The 24,521-nt window shown below is 40.4% G+C and overlaps 1 protein-coding gene across 6 annotated transcripts in view; it reads right to left on the bottom strand.

Annotated features, from left to right (window-relative positions):
* The window catches only part of arhgef28a (Rho guanine nucleotide exchange factor (GEF) 28a), a 53,979-nt gene that overhangs the window by 11,823 nt on the left and 17,635 nt on the right, over positions 1-24,521 (bottom strand). For 3 of the 6 annotated variants that reach the window (XR_014277889.1, XM_082541159.1, XM_082541160.1), the window contains exons 7-32: positions 23,722-23,791; positions 21,355-21,401; positions 21,151-21,223; positions 15,586-15,692; positions 15,202-15,473; positions 14,943-15,126; positions 14,732-14,840; positions 13,700-13,786; positions 11,560-11,602; positions 10,529-10,630; positions 8,995-9,118; positions 8,158-8,293; positions 8,013-8,068; positions 7,871-7,931; positions 7,615-7,744; positions 7,406-7,521; positions 4,589-4,729; positions 4,152-4,402; positions 3,942-4,067; positions 3,719-3,836; positions 3,313-3,567; positions 3,150-3,226; positions 2,870-3,048; positions 2,468-2,559; positions 1,603-1,788; positions 281-516 (exon numbers count right to left, since the gene is read on the bottom strand). Coding sequence is in view for 5 of the 6 variants with exons in the window: in XM_082541159.1 (XP_082397285.1) it covers positions 281-516; positions 1,603-1,788; positions 2,468-2,559; positions 2,870-3,048; positions 3,150-3,226; positions 3,313-3,567; positions 3,719-3,836; positions 3,942-4,067; positions 4,152-4,402; positions 4,589-4,729; positions 7,406-7,521; positions 7,615-7,744; positions 7,871-7,931; positions 8,013-8,068; positions 8,158-8,293; positions 8,995-9,118; positions 10,529-10,630; positions 11,560-11,602; positions 13,700-13,786; positions 14,732-14,840; positions 14,943-15,126; positions 15,202-15,473; positions 15,586-15,692; positions 21,151-21,223; positions 21,355-21,401; positions 23,722-23,791 (3,378 nt within the window). In the remaining variant the exon portion in view is untranslated. The remainder of the gene's footprint in view (positions 1-280; positions 517-1,602; positions 1,789-2,467; positions 2,560-2,869; positions 3,049-3,149; positions 3,227-3,312; positions 3,568-3,718; positions 3,837-3,941; positions 4,068-4,151; positions 4,403-4,588; positions 4,730-7,405; positions 7,522-7,614; positions 7,745-7,870; positions 7,932-8,012; positions 8,069-8,157; positions 8,294-8,994; positions 9,119-10,528; positions 10,631-11,559; positions 11,603-13,699; positions 13,787-14,731; positions 14,841-14,942; positions 15,127-15,201; positions 15,474-15,585; positions 15,693-21,150; positions 21,224-21,354; positions 21,402-23,721; positions 23,792-24,521) is intronic. The other 3 variants (XM_082541162.1, XM_082541161.1, XM_082541163.1) reach the window with 3 other exon arrangements.

Raw genomic sequence — 24,521 nt, 5'->3', positions numbered from 1 at the left:
TATTATGAACTTATCAATGATTCATTAGATTAAGGCCAAAATGTAATTCTAATAGACTGCACTGAATTATTAAAGCAACAATCTTGAGCCACACATCTGTAAAGACGTCGAAAGAAGCCGTGCTCAGATGCAGGGAACACGTTACCTCTGCAGTACAGCAGCGAGGGAGGCATTGCCTCCTGATATCTGCATCAATATTTAACTCAAAAAGCAATTTAATTTATCTTCTCTGTTTATATGGTGAAGTCACAGCACACATTTTAAACAGCAGGTTGCGTACCTTCAAGTCAACGTCGCCTCGATTGTCTTTTTGAAAGTCAGTTGTGGACTGAAATACAAAGGTCTCAGGCCAGCTCCCCTCGCTGCCCCGAGGGTCTTCAGGCGAGACCGTCAAAGAGTCTGAGGGCTCGACGGGTACGGCAGGGCTGACAGGAAACACGGAGTCTGTGTCAGAGTTCTGGCTGTGACTCAACGGTGAACGAGCCTTGGACGATAACATGGCCTTTAGGTTCTCAGCTGGAAAAAAAACAGACGGGACAAGTGTAAAACTCAAACTAGTAAGATCAGTAACAACATTACTGAATCAACTGAAGCCATCAACAGTTCAATTTTGTTGTAAGAACATAATCCAAGTTTTCTCGCCGGAGCCATTGGCCTTTTAAAAATCATGTAACTCTGTTAAATTAAAGCGCCAGCATCTCATACTTTATGAATTTTCCTAAAATGGGTTTATTCATCATGTAGTGCAGCGGTCCCCAACCTTTTTTGCACCATGGCCCGACAATATTTTCATGGACCGGCCTTTAAGGTGTCGCGGATCAATACAACAAAATAAAACTAGCACCGGTACTGAAAAAAAGAAGATTTATTCATAACACACGTGAAAAGACCCAGGAAAACCGAGTTAACGATAAAAATGATAACAAAATAACGCTGAAAACCGATAAAAACCCTGAAAACCATACATTTCACACCTGAGCCTCAACTCCCGCGGCCTGGTACCAAATGACTCACGGCCCGGTACCGGTCTGAGGCCCGGGGGTTGGGGACCGCTGATGTAGTGGATTACAGGGTGTGTGGAACAAAAAGAAAAAAAATCCCTTTCAACCTAGCACCAAAGACGTTACTTTGATCCCATGGAAATTAAGCTAAAACAACAGATGCTGCCTGCCGTGCTGTTTAGCATCATGCATTTTTTGCACCCCTTTAAATATATATACCAAGAGCTAGAGCTAGCTTGCTAAGATTATTTATATCTCTTACTTATATTTGTGATTTTTTGATTTATTCTTACAGTGTAAATATGTTTCTTCTTTTTGCATGTATTGCTCTTTATGTTTATAAAACACAAAAATAAAGGAATTAGGAACATGTGTTTTTGGATATTTTTCCTCTGTACTGTATTGCTACAGTAGATTTTTTAATTAAATGATCAAGATATGATCAAGTGCAAACTCTCAGCTTCAATTTAAGGGGTTTTACAAAAGCTTTTCAATAACTGTTTAGGATTTTTACAAGTATTATAAGGAGTACTGTAAGTTGAGAACACTGTGGATATGAAAATATGTTTGCTGAAGTGTGCAGTGCATGTGAAGGTTTCACCTTCTTGCAGCGCAGCGGTCAGCAGCACAGCAGCCTGGAGAAGCTCCTCTGAGTGTGGCTGCACCAGCAGTCGCGGTTCAGCTAGCGAAGCCTCCATCCTCCCACTCAGAACAGAGAGCTGTGTGTAGATCTGCAGCTTCTCCGCCAGGCTAGAGCAGATCTGCTGGTCCTGGCTCGTCAGGCTCTCTGGTACAAGAGTTCATGTAGTTCAAAGAGCGGAAAATGTTAACAGCTACTATGTTTACAGTTTTTCTCAGTTGCTTTGGCTCATTTCTTAAATGAAAGCTGAACGTAGCCAAATCATGTGTGAAACTCTTCAGAACAGTCTGTTACTTTAGCACTTCAGAACAAGCTTTAATTGTTATTAGTGTTTGCAAATATTTTAGAACATTTAGGCAAGAGACGACACTCAGTGTGGTGTAATTGAAACCATTCAGAGATGCTTCAGTCTTTAATAATGCTTCTATACGCTCAATATTTTTACTCTTGATAATATGTGAGCATCAGTTCATTTGCAGCTCAATGAACAGTGAATAGTCCATCTAACAGTCACAAATATGCTGAGCCAACATGTGCAAGTCATCAGACTCTAAAGCATCTTTTAGAGCTTCAGTGCAACAAAGTTACAACAATGTAACATTTTTCCATTACAATAGATGCAAAACATCATTTTGACAAATGCATAAAAGCGGGCAAGTTAAGAACCTTTGGCAGTTCATCTGCAGTGTTTTAACATTTTAAGAGAAATGCATCTGCAGAGCCAAAACAACAGCACTGAAAAAAAAACCCAACCCTGTAATAAATCTACATTTAAAATAATTACGGTCAATAGGAAAAACACCCCAAACAAAATGGTTAAAAATACCTTGTAGCTTTTGGATCTTCTGAAAACGAGCCTCGGCAGCTCGCTTCTCCTCGTCTGATTCACTTGTGTATTCCTCTTCGTCCTCCGGACAGCTGAACAGAAGCGACAGTTAAATCAGGTCAGGCAGGCAAATGTGTACACATCATAAAATCTGTGTATTCAGTTCTCAAAATCCTCCTTTTCCCCACAATTTAAACTGTAATTTAATTCAGTTTAGTTTTATTTATATAGCACCAAATTACAACAACAGACACCTCAAGGTGCTTTATATTGTAAGGTAGAGACCCTACAATAATACAGAGAAAACCCCAACAATCAAACAAACCCGAATGAGCAAGAATCTGGTGACGGTGGGAAGGAAAAACTGGCAGAACCAGGTTCAGGCAAGGGCCTCATACACACCTCTCTACGGCCTCTCTAATGAGCCTCATCCATGTGTTTCGCTCCTCTTTGGACGACGTGTGGACCTCATACATTTCTGGTCCAGCTGCTGAGGCGCTGATCAGAAACATCCCTCTCTCTTCGTTCGCTACTTCCCGAACTATTAACTTCTGTAGTGGAATCACTGGAGGCTTCTGGTCCTTTAACACATTTAAAGCATGGAGAAAAAAAACCAAAACAAAACATCAATCATCCTTACACGGTGCAGTGTTTATTACTGATTTCTTTACTGAATGCGTACCACAGTTGCAAATGTGTACTTCTGGTCTTTTTCTTGGAGGAAGATGAGGGTGTCTGTGAGTAGCAGCGCCAGGACGTCTGGGCAAAATAACGACGGGTGGAAAAACAGTTAGATCAGATAGGATGCAAAAATGACACATGAACTTCTGAGTATCATGTATCACCTTTGAGTCGCCCGGTGGCAGTCTTCCACAGGAGCACCCCCTGGTGTTTGAGCACTTGTCCGGGCCCCATCATATCCTGCTTGCGGAAGGTGTGTCCGCTCTTCAGCTTAGCTGCGCTGCGGTTCTCCATGCGATTAAAGACTTCCTGTAACCTCTGGTGCCGTTCGTATTCGCTGACCCTCATGTCCACGGCTGCTATCGCCTCTCGAATGTGAGCCAGGGCTTTCGAAAGGTCTGCGTGCTCCTCTGTTTCCTCTGATGGTCAGAGCAAAGGAAAAACAAAAAGAAAAAAAGAGGGTTTTCTTGTTTTTTTTAACTAAAGTAAGGTTTTATTTTTTGTCCCCCCAACACGTAGGTTTAGCAATCATAAGAGCCTGTAGCCAGCAGAGGGCAGTAGATGACTGACCTTGAGTATAGCGTAGGATCCTCTCTAGCAGCACTGGGTACTTTGTAATCCTTTGGGTTACCAGCAAGATGCACTCTGGGATTTCCCTCCGTCGTACCAAAGAATTATTCCCTTGTTGCTTTAAAAATGAAGTATAGCAATTATGAAAGATCTAGTGAGGTGAAAGGGAGTGAGTCTATTTTAATTTAATGATTTTTGAAAGCATGACACAAACGTTAAATACCCTGATGAAGGTCTGAAATCTTTTGTTATGTTGTTGGAGCTCTTTGAAAAAGCTGACAGCTTCATTATGGCGGCTGCAGAATTCCCCGTATACCTGCTTCATCTTCTCCCCGTTCTCATCCGTGAACTGCAAAAAGTAGAACCAGGCGACTCAAACATGACCGGTCTAACCACACCTGAGACAAAGGTATACCCATGAACACCAGCTAACCTGCTGGAGCAAGATGTCTCCTATTCTCTGGATGAGGTAGTTCCTGTGGCCCTGAGGCTGGGTCGAGCTGTGTCGCCGTTCCTTCATGGCGGCAAAGAAGGCGTGGTGAAAGAGGAGCAGCTGGTCCAGACAGGGGAAGACTCGCTCCACCGCTTCGGTGTCCAGCTGCACTTCTTGTCTCATGCCTCGCCGGAAAATCTCGGCCATGATGTGCAGAGTTTGCAGGTGATGAAGCTCGGTCTGCATCAACTCTGGATCAGGGTGGGGGAGGTGTTAGATTTGGGACATGTGCTAAATTATGCCAATAAAAAGCTGAATCTCTTACTCAGTCTTAAAACGGTTTTCTGTGGTTTGACACTTTTACATATGAAATCCTGACACATGCAGAAAGTAAAGCATTCCAGGAGACGCCTTTCACAACAGCAACATCTGCTTACCATAGATTACATCCTGCCTCTTGACAGCTCGTTTGTCTTGCTTCTTGCAGAACTTGTGCTCAACCGTCAGGCTCCATGATTCAGCTTCATATTCCACAGAATCAGCTGATATGTCACTGTGGATGTATGAGTCTGTGCAGTCTGCAGATGGAAAGAGGCATACGAATCACTTTAATTTCTTTCAGTCAGTTTTGTTTATTTTCTGTAACATTTTATTTAGTAAAAAGAGACTCCCTAGCTTCTTTCCCCACAAGTTTGACAAAATGACACCTGCAAGCTCTAACAAGGTGTTCAACTTTTTAACTGTTCAGCATTTTAATTGAGTGATAAAAGAAAGTTTGGACGCTTCTTATCTCACATAATGTTTCTGTACGATTCAATAGCGTAACCTTGAACTACAAAATGTTATGAGAATGTCAACAAAGTGCAGGTTATAATGTTCTCACTACAAGATGATAACAGTGAAAAAAAGCTTAACAGTACAGTGTTCTGAAACCACCTGCAGGATATCAGTGAGGCCTGAGATTTAGAGGGAATCACAGAGAAGTTGTTGGAGACAGATTATACAACAATCCACACTTAAAGTCTTCACATGCGAAAGTCTGGGATCACATTTTTGATCTTCAGTTGATCCTAGCAGCACTGGGTACCTCGTGATCCTTCGTGTAAACGATCCTTAGACGCCATCAGACCAAAACAAGTCAAGTTTAGTGACTATATGTTACTTTCGGCTGCTCTGGACACACACACACACACACACACATACACTGATACACACTCATCCCCCCTCCCTTTCCAAACGCCTTCGATGCTTGTCCCCTCCCGGGGAAGATGGCGGTCGACTGGACCAGCGCAGACATGCTGCAGGACCAGATGCGCTGTCTACACCGGCTCTCTCTCACCCTTTTACCCGCTCCTGTTGCTTGTCTTGTGTTTCTGTGGTGTATTGATAGTCATGTGCTTTTTGTGCCGGGGTGTTTTTTTCTGTTATCAAACTGTTCTCCCATTAGGAGCTCAGTCTGAGTGGAGGTTTTTTTTCCTCCTCTCACTTCATGTTATGTATTTTTGTTGTCTTTTCCTGTCAGCCTACCTCTCTGACATGTCTTCCCAATGTGTTGTTTGTGTAAAGTTTGGTCAGAAGGTTCCTTTATAAGTGTGCATGCGCCATTAGCGTGCTGCCTGCTGTAACCCATAATTTCCTTCGGGATTAATATTAGTATTAGTATTCTGATTCTGATTCTAACTTGTTACAAAGGATCAGCAGGTACTTAAATGTTTAAGCAAGAAAAATCCTCTAAAGTCAGATGTTGGAACTCTGAGCTTAGTGCATTTCATTAGCAAAGACAGAAAATTAAGGGCTGCTCTAACTTTACAAATCCAAGTTGAGGGGGGCATTACAGATTAAAATCCTCACTTAAATATTAGTTTAACTGGTGTGCATAAATTGGCTAGCTGTCTGTCCCTCTGTGTTAGCCCTTTGATGGACTGGCACACCCTCCAGGGTGTCACTAGTCCCTCTGTGACCCTGCACTAGTTAAGTGGTTAAAAAAAAGGATAGATGCATTTCAAATACTGGACAAATTGCTATGATATTCTGCAAAACAGAAAAAATAGTGCAACCACCATTTCCACTAATGGTTTGGCTGAAAGTTGGAATGCACAAAAGATTTTACAAATGCTTCGATAAACACTGAACGTTAAACATAAATAACACAAAAAAATCTGGCACAAAATCTTGCCCCTATCATATAGTCTCCATGAAATAATAATTCAAAAGATTAAAACTAACACTGAAACTAATAGAAACGAAATTAAAACTCAACATTTTTAAACAATAAAGACTGAAATTTAACAAGAAATTCCATTCTGGACTAAAGTGGATTCAAAACAAAAAGTCAAAATGGAAAAAAACATCAACTAATACAAAACTATAATACTTCTGGTTAGGCAATAACATTTTAAAATATTATTTGTATTGTTACAAGGTTATAAAAAACTAGGAATAGTTTTGGAGAATGTTTTCCCAAGTTTAAGAAGAAAGTTTTGGGAAAAAATTAAAAGCGCCACTCAAAACTTTACTAGATCTCTTAATCATAATCATTGGGGGTCCTACGCTATAAGTGTGTCTCAGAGTTGGTAAGGATAACTGCCCTGTGAATATAAAAGTCTAAAAACAGTGGAAGACCCCTGATTTATTTACAGACTGTGGAATGCATGTTAATGGTTCACTAAAGCTGTGTAAATCTGAGACTTGTCTGACACACGCTACATTTCAGTACATTTTCTTCCCCAAAGCATCTTCTCTCGGATGGTTTAAAAAAAAAACCCTTAAAAAACCTTAAAGTTAGTATTTAAATATGCATTTCACTGTTACATACAATTTTTTTGTATTTGGGGATCCTGAACGCGCCTTTATCACACCTTTCCTACAACTATTCTATTTGAATAGAATTTCTATTCATTGTTTCTATTTAAAAGTCAAATATAATGATCAAAAATGGGTGGAAAGCTACTTTTTACAGTAATATTATAATATAATACTTTAGAAAATAGGAATGTTTTGCAATTATTCTTTGAACACCCATCTGCTTCCAAACATTTCCTGTTTTAATCTACAGTAATGGGAGGAACTGTGATGCCTACTTATATGCCTTTGTCCCCCATAAAAAAAATACTTTCAGTTTCTGAAAAATATTCTTACAGTTTGACCTTTTAAACTGCACTGATCAGCTTTTTCTTGCAGCAGCAAACAATGAAACAGAAACTGATCTGTTTCTTTTTGGGTCTTTTAAACAACAAGCCCTATTCATACCTTACCCTCTCCAAAGGACGACTCGGTGGAGGTGGAAGACACTGGAGTTGGCAGGAGCTCTTCGGATTGGCTGCTCAGCTTCAGGGTATCCGACTCTGTCTCTGAACTCTCAATGAGTTGGCTGTACCAAGAGGAAAAACACAAACAATCGCTACTTCTCGCTATTTATTTCTTTTTAACACAACAAATTGTGTAAACGATAAAGATTAATAACCTTTCCACGTTGGGGAAACTTCGTGAGAGAGACTGCGACACGGCGTCCTTCTTCTCCTTGGGAGTCATGACGGGTAGAGAGGTAGAAGTGGGGATCACTGAGTGAGGAGGGCTGTCTCTCACTGTGAAGTCTGAGGGGGGTGACGGGATAGCAAAGCAAATTAGCCTAGATAACAATAATCATCCCAAGTTTTATAAACAGGAAACTCTTGCATGACATGGTTAAAATCACTGGCGACCAAGTGTTGTAAACTCACTCTGTGGAAGGGATGCTGTCCTGTTCTTCACCATGGACACGGCATATTTTTCCTGATGTTTCTAAGTAATACAAATGAGGGAGTCTGCTTACAGCACATAAACAACCGACAAAGGGACGATCTGCTTTAGGCTAAGACTCACCTTTAAACACGGGGGGACAGATTCCTTACAGCCCTTATGGACAATCGCAGTGCAAGCTGTGATGGAAAAAAAAACACAATTTTAACGTTTTTATACATGAAGAGAAATTAATATAAATGCTGGTTGGAATTTAAGTTTTACCAACTTGAGCAATGTAGTAGGTCCTTTCCAGAAGCTGGTTTGTCACACACCACACACACCGTGGGGCCTAAACAGGACCCTGTCGCAAAGCGATGTCCATTCGGCTGCCTGTCCTTGCCTTCTCTGTCCTTCCCTTTCCCCTTTGAAAGCCACGCCAGAGACATTGGAGTCAACAAAGAGGCCATACATACGCGAGGCGAAACGTGACTGACTGTTACACCTATAAACTCAAGCCCATGCAGGACTTAATACAAAAGACGATAAACATCTTTGTGAAAGTTTCTATTTGCAGGGTAAACTCTCCAGCATGCGAGCGGATAAACGAGGCCACCAGGAGGACCCGCCTTTTTCCAAACCGTAAGAAAGTCCACTGACACGGAAACGAAGCGTGGTGTAAACAACAGACACAAGCAGGGAGGGCTTCCACTCTCTGTGCTGACTCAACAACAGGGGATTAATCATTAAAAAGGAAAGAAGCTGGACATGTTTGGTCTGTCCCTCTGACCTTGAGTGCTTCCCAGAAACATTTCCTGGTTCGTGTCTCTCAGAAAGCAAAGACTTGAGTCTAGACGTGGGAATCACCCAATGACAGAAATAGGCTCACAAGAACAAAACACGAATGATCCTTTAATCTACGGATTTCATCACACCAAGGTCTACAGAGCAAACACCTGAAAATACTGCATGCCCTTTTAAGGTATTAGACTGAGAGTTTCATGTTGTAGCTAAAGCCAGCTTTAATCTACAACAAGGTGAAGTTATGCGAGTTATTCTTTACATTGTTGTTGTAAGTAAAACGTTTATAGGTGTAACAGCAGGACTCTTTGTGGCTGGGGTTTACCTTGCTTTTGTTACGTGTACTGGACATCCTGCTCTTGAGAAAACTGAATGTGCGGATGACTTTGTACTTCTCCGACTCCGTTTTGGCTGGAATGTTGTATTTATCCAACTCCTCCTCTTCAATTCTGTAGACAGGTTGATGTAAGTAATGCAGTTATTATTATTTTTTTGTGTGTGTTTGTGTGTGTGTTCTGCTTACTAACTGGATCGAAGACATAAATTAGTCACCGTGATCTGATTTCCTTATTCCTGAGTCAACAAAAGTAAACCAAGCATGACAGGTTTGTTGAGGTGCACACACTCTTACATGCAAAAAGTCTGCAAACCTAACGGATACATGACGTGACAAAATAGCGTTTCAGCTGATACTGTGCAGCATGTTGTTTCTGTTAGGGACAGGAACTGAAATAAAAGGCTGTACAAACATTTCTGTTATCTACAGTGGGGGAAATAATTATTTGATCCCTTGTTGAATTTGTCAAATAAACATTCTCTAACTTTTACGGTGGTTTCCTTTTAAAGCAAAGAGACAGAATATTGAACACAAATTTAGGAAATATGTCAAGAGTTATACACTGATCTGGATGTTATTGGGTGAAATAAGTATTTGATCTCCCTATAGCCAGAATTCTCTCTGTGAATTACAATCACTCAGTCAATTACACATTTTTTTTGTTGTCAACCAGTTTTTTCATTCTAACTTCTCCACCACCATGGGCCTGGCCAGTGAGCTGTCAAAGGACGTCATGGAGAAGATTGTAGACCTGCACAAGACTGAAATGGGTCATCAAGAACACCACACACTACAATGCAATGACTGCAACGATCTCCTGCTTAAAAAGTCACATTTAAAACCCTCTCCTAAGTTTGCCAATGACCTTATAAATGAAGGCTTGGTAGAAAGTGCTGTGATCAGATGAAACTAAAATCGAGCTCCTTGGCATCAGCTTGACAGAGAAATGCTGGGTATGATCCAAGTAACACCATCTCCACAGTAAAGCATGGAGGTGGAAACATTATGCTTTGGGGCTATTTTTCTGCTAAGGTTACAGGACACAAGTGCACTAAGAAACCAATGAATGAATCTATATTGTACCAAGCCATGTTTTGCTTGGGGATCAAATACTTATGACAAGCAAATCATTTTTTTGGTTGATATTCAAAAAAATGATTGAGACTGTTGCCAGTTAGAAAACTTCAAATTCAGTAAGAGATTAAATAATTACTTCCCCCACTCTACAAGCACAGACCAAATAACAAGTTCTCCATTTTTGCAACACTTTGCTGTGAAAGCAGGTAAAAAAAAACAAACTAAGAACTGTTAGAAGTTAGAGACATGCATGACAAAGAAAGACATTCGGTGCATATTGTTAAAAGATCCTAATTCTGTTCCTGTTCTGCTGTTAGAGGAAATGTGGTTTGTTGACAGGAGGTACACGTGCTGTAGGTTTTGTTACGTTTTTTAACGGTTAGTCTTTTATGTCAGATGGTTAATGACGCGGAACCAGGCAAACAGAGGTGGATCCCCCACATACTCTTTGAGAAACTCAGACAGGGTGAGATGTTGTAGGGACTCTGCCAGCTCCATGCTGCCTTCATCATCAGCAGACTGGGCACGCTTACGAAACTTGATCTCCCTGTAAAGAACAGCGCCATAACACACCATGTTTATAAATTCTCTGCCACTAGAGTAGCTTTGTATGAGTCACAGTTCAAAATAATCCTTATTTATCCAACACCGGGCTTTGGTAAAACAAAAAAACAAAAAAAACCCAAGCGTTTTCTTCTGTAAACAGGAGAGCTGAACATCAGATTGGCCCTCTCTGCTCCTGAGATGATCACATTAAGGATATCTACTCTCTTTGACATCATAGAGATCCTAGAGTAAGGAAAGCTGTGCGAGTGAGTGTTTAGGGCAGTCAGAATCCCAGGAATTTGTCTCACAGGGATTACTTTTGCATAGTTTGTCATCATTATACAAAACTATGAGCATCTGCCATTGTTATAAAACATCCACATAACCAGAAAGTTGAAGCGCAAAGTAGGTCCACTTAAAAGTGATTGATAAGTAATATCAATTGGCTTTTCTTCTTTAATGGAAGAACTGGAAACTGTGCTTTCATATTTAAATCATAAACATTTCAACTCAGTGATGAAAAACACAGAGCAGCCTTGTGACACTGACAAAAAAAATCAGGTTGGGTGTAGAGCAGGGTCACATTGATATCTCTGCGTCACTACCGCTTTTGTCCCTAGAAAAAAAAAATAGATCAAACACCAGTAATGCCAAAGAAAAGGCTCTGAGTCATCAGGACAAAAGAGCTTCACAAAAACCAGCAGCCAAGTTCACAGAGCGCCTGCTGTCACCAAGCAACCTGGTCATGATAGTTACCTACATATGCTGCGCTTGGGATTGCAAATTTATTGACGCATACGGCACTTTCAATTAAGAGCTCCAAAAGGTCACATCAGTTAGTGCTAGGAAACAAAAGGAGACAGAAAAGAGACCCTGGAGCACAAAATGATCCTAATAACGTTGAGTAAATTAAATGCAAAGTATAAATACCTTTTCTCATGAGACTGATCTGATATACTGGAGGCTCTTGGCTCTGTGAACACAAAAAAGGGGAAGATGTTGCTAAAGTTGAAAACAATAAAAAATTGATTATTGATAACCCAAAGAAAAACAGCAGGTAAAGTAATATTTAGACTAGGCAACAAGTTTTGTTGTCAGATTTATCAGATTTTATTTCCATTCTAGAGAAGCTGTTCAGTTTCATATGACAACATTTGAATACAGACACAATTGTTATGCAAAGCAACAAAGATGGTCCTCAGGTATCAAATCAGGACAGGATGATAATATGAAAAGCAGTAGCACAGACAGACAATCACAAGTGCTGACCCGCCAGAGACCCACAAGCAGTCATCGCTGCTGCGAAGCGAAGCTGTGTCGTGATTACGAAAGCCATACACAGACACAAAGACAAGCCAAGGTTATTACAGTTTGGTGATTCTAATTGAATTCTCTTTTTTAACTTTCTTTCTAATTTCTTGTTTCATGTGTTTTGATTGAAGAGCATTCGAGTATATTTTTACATTTTGCTGTTTTTTTAGGTTAATATGTGTTTTTTCTAAAGTCCGTATAAAACAAGAATAAATGTTTTCTGAATTTGTCACATCGCATAAAGTTGTGTTATTAAGTGTTTAATGTATATGATTAAAATATGATGAACAAATGAAGAAACTCAAGCGTTGAGGGCATTTGCAAAGACGACAAAACTACGCCCATCTGTGGGAAAGGTGCAGCCTCTCAAAAGTTGAAATACCAGTTGTGATTTGGTGAATGCATAACAGAAAATAAATGCATCCTAGCGGCAGTTTTAGAGTTTAAGCCAAAAAAGAAATTCCAGGCAACAATGCCCTACCCAAGAATCAACTTTTCCAGCAGACTGGTGTGTGGCCAAGTAGAGTAAGGCTGTCAGTAACAAAGACCCAAACATTATTTGGTAGTATTTCTTTGTCTCTCTAGAGTTAGATTAAATTGACAGATATGCTCCAAGCCATCTAAGTTGAAGTGGCAGTCATTGTGTAAACTATTCTCAAATTTCAGGTTCATGTTTCTTTTGTAGTAGTTTATATTTGCACACGAATAAAGACTGTACTTTTGTGCTTCGTGGGGGAAAAAAGAATTTAAATATGATACGCATCCAGCAGGCAATGTAATATTACTATAGGTTACTGTTACTAATTGGTTTTCCCTCATTGACAATTTGCATTTTTTGCTCAATATCAGCCCTAATTACCCCATTATATAGATTTTAGGCTAACATTGAACCTTAGTTGATAGTAAATAGCAAGCTATCATAGTACCGTATCATCCCAATGGAGCACTTTGCTCCCAGACTTCTAGTGTACTTGTGGTAGAATGGGAGGCAGAGCCTTCAGCTTTCAGGCCCCTCTTCTGAGCTCCCAGTTGAATTTAAGAGACAGACACCCGCTTTACTTCAAGATTAGGATTAAAAGTTAAGAGCTGGGTCAGGTGTCCCTGAATCCTTGCTTAGTTACGCTGCAATAGGCCAGGCTGCTGGGGGCTTCCAGTGATGTATTGAGTGTTTTTCCTTCACACTTGTTTTTATACACCAATCTGAATTTAATCATTAATTATTATGGACCTCTTTCACAGTGTGTCTTTTGTGCTGTCTCCCTCCACTCACAGGCTCAGAGAGGGGCAGCCGTCTGCTGCCATCTGGTTCCACAGGAAGTTTCTTCCATGCAAATGGGACTATTTCCCTTCCCACTGTCGCAAAGTGCTTACGGATAGTGGGTCAACCGATTGTTGGGGTTGTCTCTGTATTATTGTAGGGTCTTTACCTTACAATATAAAGTGACTTGAAGCAACTATTGTTGTGATTTGGCTCTATATAAATAAAATTGAATTTAAAATTAAATTGAATTATATGACTATTACTGCTTTTTCTCCACATTATTACCAAACTATTACCATGTTGTCACCAAGTTTCAATATAAAATTCTATCAAATTATGACTCAAGCCATTTTTCTTTTTTTTTAAGAGTTGAATCAGTTTACAATAATAACCTTGACTCGCCCCTCCCACACATATGCAAGCATTAACAGTGACAGTGGCATGCAGGCTTTGCTGGGCCTTAGCACAATGTGACGGCTGCAGGTGTCCAGTACTTACTACCAGGGTGGAGCAAAGACAGAGATTTAGACAGAGAGAGGGCCTGAAGAAGAGATCGGCTGTGGCTGACACTGTGGTGCACGGCATCTACAGGGCACAGTGGATAGAGGAGTGCTCATAGATCAACTAAAGACACTTGAGACTATCAGCATGTACAGTCAACTCTAAGCTAAAAGCTGTTAAACAGTACTTAAACTTTAATTTCATTCAGTTTCGTAAACTTGTTTTGAATAAAAACTGCTAATAACAACTATGTAAAGAAAAACCTTAAACTTTGATTGACATTTGGGGAAAAAAGTGTTTGCTTGTTTTTGTTTTTTAAATGGTTGCCACTGTTATGTCTACGCATTTCATATGAAGCTGGAGGCAGCAGCCAGTTACCAGCTGGCTCACCATTTTAACAGGAAACAGCTAGCCTGGAAGCTAGCAAAATCCATCTAATTTGTTTAGTCCGCACAAAGAACACTGTTTAAAAATGATAAATTGTGTTTTTCCAGGAGAAGTTTTCTGCCAGACTATTTCTTGTCTAGGTCTGGTACACTCATTGTGATGTCAGGACTCCAGAAATAACTGACTCCAGCCAAGAATTTGTCTGTCACATATAAGCACCCCTTTTATTAAATGCATAACGTACTAATTTGTGAACTATAACTGTTGCAGGTAGATTAGCTTACACCCGCTGTTTCCACCTTTAGATAAAGATAGATATTTTTTCTCTGTACATTTATTTACTATACAGACAAGAGGCTGAATGTTCTCAAATGCAGGAACGTGAACAAGCATATTTCCCATTCAAACCACTAATTTACTTAGAGTTGACTGTACATTATATTAGTTGTAAGGCTATCTAGTTCAGCTGATCTGTCACTTGAAAGCTAATTTAAAATTAGCTAAATAGAATTCTCACCAACCAACGATGTGAGACTACCCCATCAGTGACAGACAAAAAAAGCAAAATAAAAAGGTTAATTGGAAATGTTATTAGTCATGTGTTAAACTTTTATCATGCTCAACGATCTGAGCGTTACTAACCGGGGCTGATATCTGAGGCTTGGTTATCTCGAGTAAAACGAGCCGGACGTAAGCTGATTTTGGAGGAGTAGGAATATGATCGCAATCGAAGGCCCTCGTCAACCAGTTCCTACATGAGAAACAAGTAATGTTTGAAAGCATGAGTATAAAACTTGTAGAGCACTTCATGTACGGATAAGCCGAAGTACTTAATGAGAGGATGGTATATTACTTGTGAAGTGGGTTCATATGCTGATGCAGACTGGCTGCGGGTGCAAGTGAGATCAGGAGAGGGAAGAGGGAAAGTTTCCTCTTTGTCTTCACTTCTCTCCACATCGGATGAGAGTGGGGAAAGTGGAGACTTTGGCCCGACGCTTTCTTCTTCACTGTCCACTTCCAGAGCCACCAGACTGGGACTGGAGTTATAAATGACAAATTAGTTAGACACTATCGGTACACACAACGCACCGGAGAAGACATCTGATTAATACCTGAGGTCACAGGTCTCCATTGGTGGACTGCCTCTCTGATCGGCCTGCTCGGAGGAGGCGGGACGGATCAGCCTTGTGAGGGCCAGATCGACAGGTGAAAGCAGGGGAGAGCCGGATGCAGAGGATGGGTAGAAGTCTTCTGAAAAGGGCGGAGGGGTATCGGTGGCTAAAAGAATTTCCTCCGAGTTGATGGTATCCCATAAACTGCCATCTGTCCCTGTACTGTACCTCGTCACTCCGCTGACATTGTATTTAATGTTAACATCATTCGCCTGAGGTGAAAACATAAGGCGGGACAGGAAAGAGCAAAAAGAAAGAAATTTATTAAGCAGCAAAGCAAAAACTGAAATTTTATAACTAAAAAGAAAGAGAATGACGTATGACCTGTGCGATGGTGTGGCCGCTGCTGTGGATCGCAGAGAGCAGAGGGTGGGCAGCTTCCTGAGTGAATTGGCTCTGTACTTCACTGGACGGCATGCGATCTCCATTTACTATGACAAGCATAAGAGATTCACTTTGGTTTAGAATAATTCAAACAGACTACTTCTTCTTGTCACACACACACACACACACACACACACACACCACTTTCTTAGTAAAGATCAACTACTGCACACTCTTGATTACAATAATTCCTCCCAGCATCAGCCCCATCAGCCAGAAACTAGAGAGAGACAGCTCTCAAGGGCAGGATAAAATAATCAGGCGACTTATCCACACAAACAAATCAAGGAAACTTCACCATGACGTGGTCAAAAAAGCATGTCATCAAAATAGACCTTTGAATCATTTTTGCTTCTCTCTCCTGCTTTTTTCTGTTATTTGAAGTCTTTTTTTAACCATAATTCAGTCATCCTATTGCTTAAATGTCATGGCTTAACACGCATAAAGCAAAAACGTGATGACCTTTAAGGGGTTGTTTTTATAGAAACTTCCACATATGATCCTTTCAGGCAGCCTGTTTGTTTTCTGAGGGGGGAAAAAAAGCAGATTACTGATTTGCACTGAGTCATGCTCACTATCACTCTCTCTCTCTCTTTCCTTCAAGTGCTAGGTCAACACAGTGTTTACGAACACTCATTCTTAGCAATATTCAGAAATACAGGCAGTGACCTTGGTTAGATTTTAGATTTGAGCTCATAAAAATCCAATGATGAAAAATAAAAGAAACAATGTTGCCAAAGTTTTATATCCATGTGCATGGGGGTTTTTTCCCCAAAATTGAAGAGGTCATAAATACTTGAAATCAGAGTTGAAGTTGTTAGACTTGCTTGGCACTGAAGAGAGGCACGCATCTCTGTCTTAATCTCACCTTTCAAATCTGATCTGTTTTCCTTTTGTCGCCATATTAATTTTTTGTGACATTTTCTGGTCACTGAGCCTATTATACATGGTTAGGATCTGTTTGCGTGTGCTGCCTCTGGCATTCGGGAGTTATTTTGCCAATTAATAATCTCTTTTTAGGGCGACATAACATTAATATCTACTTTGTCTTAAAGTTTCTAAACACTACATACTTTGGTATTTAGACAGAAGTGAGGTTTTAGGACTGGTCAGAGTTTGTGTAGAAAGGAACAGTTAGTTCCAGGAGGCTGACGCAGAGAACTGGCAGTTACATCAAGGTTCCGATCTTGGAGTTAATGACCAGCAGGGGACGACACCTTTTCCTGCATACAGACTTTTGCTTGTATAGAAGTCTACGGCAGTGTTTCCCAACTACAGTGCCGCGGCACATAGGTGTGCCATGAGAAATGGTTAGGTGTGTCATGGAAGATTATCTGGTTCCACCTGATTTGTACTCTAAGCGATCGGCGTAACGGGCAGAACAATTACATTCTCTTCCACTAGAGGGCAGTACAACCAGTACTACAACTACAACTGCTCTAATTAAATGGGTTGATAACTGCCAATAAAACAGAAGAAGACAAAGAAGAAATTATATAATAGTCATGCTGTGAGTGAGAAAACACAGCGCGTAATAGCAATAGATAAATATTTGAAAAGAAAAAGTAGTCAATCTGACCTGGGTCCTGGGAAAAATTCCAACCCAGATGAAGTCCCTAGCATGAGTAGTGGCCAGAAGAAAGCAAAAACGGTATAATGGGGACAAACGGAGCCAATTCTGCTTTACCTGGTGCGCAGGGGGAAATGATCAATATGCTTTTTGTGACATTTTTGTTTGGTGGTGTGCCGTGTGATTTTTCTAATGTGAAATATGTGCAGTGGCTCCAAAAGGTTGGGAAACACTGGTCTACGGTCCTGTGCTCCCTCACTACGTGACCTCAATCGACATTTTTGTGATGACTCCCAGAGGACAATCACTAGTTTCAGACTATAGTGACTAAAACATGAATTTTATAATGTGAATCAGTCATTAACCGATGAGCATGCGGTGCTCTTTCACAGTCAGAATCATACCATATTCATCAGCTTGGGTTTCAAAACACTAAAATCACAAAAAAAGCTCAGTTTAAGTCTTCATAACAAGATGAACCAGTGGGTAACATACCATTAGGTACTTTTTTATAGTGTCTATGGTCCCAGCAGCTCCCTTATTTTGCAAGGGGTCGCCTTAGATACATTCAGTGACTCCCTGAAGAGTTTGTGGGTGATAACAAGCTATTATACTGACCAGAGGTCTGAGGTAATGAAGTACAAATACTTGGTTACTGTACTTAAGCAGAACAGCACAATTCACCATTACTCCACACTTCAAAACATTAAACCAATATGAGTCTAGATGGAGGTAACAATAGCTCATGAAAAACTGTCTCATTGGTGTATCCATTACAAGGGCTTTCTGCCTACACAGAGATGAAAAAGGCAAATATCTAAAAAATTTATGCATCGTTTATATCACTATGCTCGAGTTAAAATGGGTCGGAATGATCTGGAATGGCGTTTTTAGTCCAGATGTACATAAGTTGCGGTCACTGTACTTCAGCGTCTAGCTAGCACTACAATAGGAGGAGCAAGCATTTTAAGCATTTTAAGTAATTTAAAATGCAGTGTCACTAACAGTTCAACACACATCAGCAAACACACAAACTGTTTGTGTGCAGTTTGTCACACAGTGTGTTGCTAGCTAAAGGTGCAGCTGTTGCATTTCACAGGAAGAAAAGATAACTTCACTCAGACATGGAGAAAGATGTAAGAAAGAAAAAGATGTAGAAAGACGGACCGGACAAAGGATGTAATGTCCTCATTTTTAAAAATATGACACTGGATCCGTATATGATGTGAATACAGTAAAGCACTGTACTGGGCTGGTGCACAGCCGGTGACGTGTTCCTGGTCAGAGTTGGTTTACATAAAGGGTAGCAGAGATTAAATTGAATTTAAGATGATGATGCTTTGGTTCATTCAACTTTTATAATACTGTCTAGTATAATGATAGTATAAACAGTACACTGCCAGTGTAGGGAACGGAAATCAGAGAAGCTAGCTCATGAAAAATTTGCTTACAGCTTGTTCAATTCAGTTGTGTAAATCCACAAAGACCAGCAGCAACATAGGTCAGCTGATCACAGCATGTACACAAAGAACACAGCTCACAATAATAAACAGGAGTAGAGCTCAGAATAGAAATGACTGAGTTCCCTCCAGTGAAATCCCACTTTAATGTTGGACTGTACTCATTTCCCTGTTCAAAAAAAGTTTGTATTCTCATGTGTTAATATCATTTAATTATTTAATTACTTTATTAATATAGCACAAGGTTCAGTTTACTTTTTTACAAAAATAGCTGCCCTCCAAAAAGCTACTTTTAACTTTTTTAATCTGAGCACATCCAGAGCTTGTAATTTTTCACTTTTACTTGGGTAAAGAATTTGAATCAGTGCTTTGACTTTTACCAAAGTAATTTCAACACAAGTATGTGTACTAGTAAAAAATGCTTTTACTTTTGACACCCCTGTCTATGACACTGTCAGATATTTTAATCTATATTTTATTGGTGTTCAGATATTTTTTTTCTCTTGCTTTTTTCTGAATCTTATTTTTTCTTCTTTTCTAATCTGCATTAGTGGTTTCCAGTTAACTTCAGATGAATCTTGTCTTTAGTGCCTATTAGAAAATGTGAGCGTTTGGTTTAGATTAAAGGTAAGGCAGATTAAGCTTCTTTGTATAACTCTGCATGTATTTATACAAAAATACACACTATAATGCCTGCCACATGATCTGTATATTGTGCAGAACAAAAAAAACACAACAGTAATGTGACCGTTGACTATGAAATGTAGTAATTTAAAGTAGCCTGAACAATGTCTCAAAGTAAAGTCCTGTTGAACGTGTACAGTGTACATAATTACTTGGGCAACTGTGAGGGAGTGGTGGTTGGCATTTTTATTTTAAACACGTGGAAAATTGCCTTCCTTGATGAGTGCACTTTCCACCCAGACTTTGATGTCTGGACCTGCCATGGCTGCACTAATGTAAAGGAAATCCTGGGCATCACAGAGGCATTTCCTCTTTGCTGCTCTCACACAGTGAAGACATACAAGTAGCGCACATGGAGCTCAAATATACAAGGCAGACTTCTCATATAGTTCCATGACTTTTATCTTGTTTTTATGTATCTGCTGTGACCTTTAAGTAGAACCTTTCACACAGGCAAAAACAAAGAACCACGATTCCAGTACTGGATCTAATGGTGACAGACACAAGCAGCACAAGTCTCGGCTGGTAGACTAATCGTAACACAAGCTAGCTCCAACAATAACTGCCACCGCTGAGTTATGTCAGTGAAACATGAGAAACTGTTATGATCATTTCAACAGATCTGGAAAAAACAATAACTCCAAATGACACTTTTTCACCACAGTAGCCCCAAGCCACTGTCATCCCATCTAAAGCACTCAGGCCAAAAGAGAGTTTAAGAACTTGAGGAATATAAGGAGAAATCTGCAATCTGTGGAAAACAATGGGATCGATGCCTCGTGTTTTTCACGCGACACTACTTGACGCTGACACTTTATCGTAAACGCACACACATAATTTCATTTATACAGCATTTACAAGCGCCATTGAGTAGCACCAGAGCCTCTCCAAAGTTTACAACAAACTCTTCATTCTTCCACAGCATCACACAGGAAAATTAGCATTCGCAGTAACCGTGGTGACACCCGAAACACTTTAGCATCCTTTTCAACTTTTTTTTACTAGCCAATGAGCTTCAGCTTATATAGTCTTGAGTAGATGTTGGATTTAAAAGGGAATCAGTGTAAATGCATGTGTCTTATCTGAAATGTCAGCTTTTGTAAGCCGAGGACACTTTAGCTTGTTAACATTCCACCTCTTGCTTCGAGTACACAGCTCTACTGTTTGATCCAGGAGAGAATCGGGGGAGGGGATGGCAGGGCGACAAACCAGAGGGGGGGGGGGGCATCTCATAGCTCAGACAAAGTCTGAGTGGGACAAGCCTGACCCCATTCCTGTCTTTGTCCCACTGACAGGGCAGATTCCTGGACCCCTGGATTGAGTCATTATGGAGCCAGTGCGGGTAAAGACACAACCAGCATCATCCAAAGACTCCCGGAGGACAATATGTCCATTTAATAAACGAATACCACCTCTGTGCCTAATACAGAAGCCCATCCCTGTCTGTGCCTGTGAAGCAGCAACCGCATCGATTTCCAATGATGTGATTCAAAACAGAGCTTCGCATATTGTGCTAAGACCACGAGAGAAACAGTTCCTCCCCAGGCTTCTGTACTAGCTTAATATGTTCTGTTCCCACACCCCGCTGTTCAGTGCAGCCACAAATATGTTGTTGTATTTTTTATGGATTACCCATTCATCATTTAATCCAGATGCTGAAGAGTTACTGCCGTAATATTAAAACGGAAAATAAAAAGTTGTGATTGCTGGGCCAAAACGTTGGACCAGTGAATAAATCATCTGAAAATACTTGAAGCAGAGGTCGAAGAGAAGAGAAGAGAAGAGAGTTACCAGATAATGAGGATGAGTACTCTTCTTCATCATCATCGTCATCTAAAGACAGGACGAGCTGCTCTTCAAAAACCTTTAAGCAAACACAAAAAGCATGCACACCATTTCACTAAATTTACATATAGTTTACTTGAAAAAGTCATAAATGCATATGGCTGCATTCAAAAATCTGCAAACATCTACAACGTATGTATGTATACTCACACTGTCCACGAGCACATGCTCTTTCACATGTTGTTCCTTGTTGATGCCTGTGCAAAAGAAAAACACTTAACCAAAAGCTGAAGCCTGACACACAAACACCCTCATCTTCCTCCTCCTCCTCCTCTTGCTGCTGCTGCTGCTGCTACTCTAAAAAAGAGAGTTATGTGGAAGGCACAACATCAGGTTCTCTGGATGTGACTCTGCTATCCAGGAATGGAAAACTAACCAATCAGACTTTGCGCTCGTCCAAACCAGCAGGTCCAGAGAAAGAGCACAAGCTCCCTACTGTGGAGCTGTTATTTCAAGAGGATTAATGGACGGCTGCTAGAGTCGCGACGGGGTTAAGGTCAATACCGTGGTACACTTCCTGCTTCCCTTTATGAGTCGATGCTGCCACCTGCCATCTCTATGGTTACCAAAAAGAGTAGCCACAGGTTGAAGAAACACAAAATGTGTGTGTGTGTGTGAGACACAGATATAGAATGATAGAAAATAATTCGCGGCTGGCATCGAAGATTAGCAAAGATTACTCTCTGCATGTCTGCATGCCAGCCTGAACATGTCACCGCAGGGAAAGAGAAACAATGTGCTTCTTCGGTTTTCTCTGAAGGCTCAGATGTGCTGTGGCTGTGCCTTTTATGGTGTCTGTTGAAAGTGTTTTTCTAGTCTCTTTAGGTCCTAAGTGATGGATGTCTGATCATACCACTGTTTGCTCAAGTGAATCTGTGGCTGTTCATTTTTCCACTGCTCCAGAGTAAAGTCTCCAAACTTGCATGCCACCGCAGGCAGACAACACGCATGAGCTGTTTGCGCACGCGCAGATCAGTGTGATGACAATAGCAGGGTTGTAAGTAATTATTATTTTCATTATTGCAAAATCCTTTGATTGTTATTTTTGACAAATCAAACACTTTGTTTCGGCTACAAAGCATCAGAAAGCAGTTTAGAAATGACCGCTACAGGTTCTCAGAGCCTGGGATGAAGTCTTTATACTGCTAGACTGAGGTCCTTCAACATCTGCCAGAAAATGCTGAGGATTTTCTATGAGTCTGTTGTGGCCAGTGCGATCCTCTATGCTGTTGCATGCTGGGGGAGCAGGCTGAGGGTCGCAGATGCCAACAGACTTAATAAACTAATCCGTAAGGCCAGCAATGTTGTGGGGATGGAGCTGGACTCCCTCAAGGTGGTGTCGGAGAGGCGGATGCTGTCCAAGATAAAGACAATGTTGGATAACACCTCCCACCCACTCCATGACATGCTGGTCAGTCACAGGAGCTCGTTCAGTGAGAGACTGAGATTACCGAAAAGCACCACTGAACGACACAGGAAATCATTCCTGCCTGTGGCCATCTCCCTGTACAACGCATCCACTTAACACACTGTTTGCTGCTATAACTACACATGTTTCTTTTCCAACTATTTATTTATAAGTGACTTATGTATGTATGTATATATATGTATATATTGTACTATTCTTAGTTAGTGTATTGTCTGTCTTGTCTTAATGTTGGTTTAAAATGGAGCACTGTAACAAAAAATAATTTCCCCCAGGGATCAATAAAGTATTCTGATTCTGATTCTGATTCTGATTCTGATTTTGTCTGACTAAACAGTCCAAAGTCCAAATATGAGAGTAAGTGATCTGAAATATTGAAAAATGCAATGATCAGTTTATTATCTGTCAATCAAGAATTTGGATCATGACTAAGTTCATGGAAGAAACAGTACTGACATGTGTGTTTATGAACCTTTGTGTGTGTGTGTGTGTGTGTGTGTGTGTGGGGGGGGGGGGGGGGGGGGGGTTATACAGCCGGAAAGTCCATGTAATATGGGACAAGACACTGCTTTGGTGTGGACTGAGCTCAACCACTGCTTCTGTAGTAATAACATGGGTAAGGACAAACTTGATTAAAGCTATTTCTTATATTTACTGTCAATTAGTACGGTCGAAGACCATTCTTTATTCTAAAATCCATGATTCTAATCCAACATTTTTGGTGAAGACTTCCATTAAAGGTACAATCAGCTGCATTTTGAGGTTATTTAATAGAAGAAATACTGCTGTGCTCATAAATATAGACTGATTAGTGTGTAATTACATCTTCTAACGTACAAATTTGGAATTAATCCATAAAAATACACAGGAACAGACACCGGTTTGTGGATGCTGCCATGTTATCCCACCATCTTGGATACAGTGATAAATTGGACATGTGGTTAGAGACCGGCCCCATACAAAGTACACGAAAGGCTGGATAAACATTGGCCTAATATTTTTCAGATAAAAGCCTGAAAGTAATCAATTTCTCTGATATTATGAACACAAATTGACCACAATGCTACACATTAGTTTAATTCAGAACTTACCTTTGTTAGTCTGAACACCTTCATCTGTATCCCTCTTGCCCACCACAGTATCAGCTCTGAGCACATTGATCTTGGACAGAAACAGATGTTTGAGTAAATTAAAACTGCCATGAACTGTACAAAGAAACATGACATTATGATAAAGTACAATTATTTAGTCACTACTGCAGTCTTACTATAATATGTGTATATACAAACTATGTATGGATGTATGTCCATATGTACTCACATACACATACAGATGGGCCAATCTGAACCAAACTTTGCATGAACAACATCACACATCCATTATTAACATCACTATGTTTTTTATTTGCGTATTCATCATCCAGGAATGTCAAATGTCTCTGTTTGCGTTTGCTTCAGATGTGAAGTTCAGTGTAGGTCGGCCTTTGCTTTGTTTTTGCTAGTATATCAATATCAATGTCAATTTTGTTTATAGAGCGCATTTCATTGCATTTAAACTCAATGTGCTTAACACTATGGGTGGGTTTTGATTATCGATTTATCAATTAAAATCGATTCTAGCTTAGATAACGTGTTATCGATCCTGAATTGATTTTTTAACATAAATTTATTTTGCCCGAAACGCCAGAATCTCAGGTGAAACCTCACAAAATTTCAACAACCACCAAACAGCTAAAACAGTAAAAGAGAGCAGGAACACGGATTCTGCACAAAGACGTAAACACAACGCGCGGACCTGCCGACGGATCAGAATCAGTGAGATGTGGCTTTCTCACCCGACGGCACGGACTCTAAACAAACCTCTGTAACTTTGCTCTGCTTCACTTCAGCAG

The sequence above is a fragment of the Aulonocara stuartgranti genome, assembly GCF_965226115.1.
Source record: "Aulonocara stuartgranti genome assembly, chromosome: 7".
Lineage (NCBI taxonomy): Eukaryota > Metazoa > Chordata > Actinopteri > Cichliformes > Cichlidae > Aulonocara > Aulonocara stuartgranti.
The sequence above is the reverse complement of the archived record's forward strand: the minus strand, read 5'-3'. Positions and strand labels throughout refer to the sequence as shown.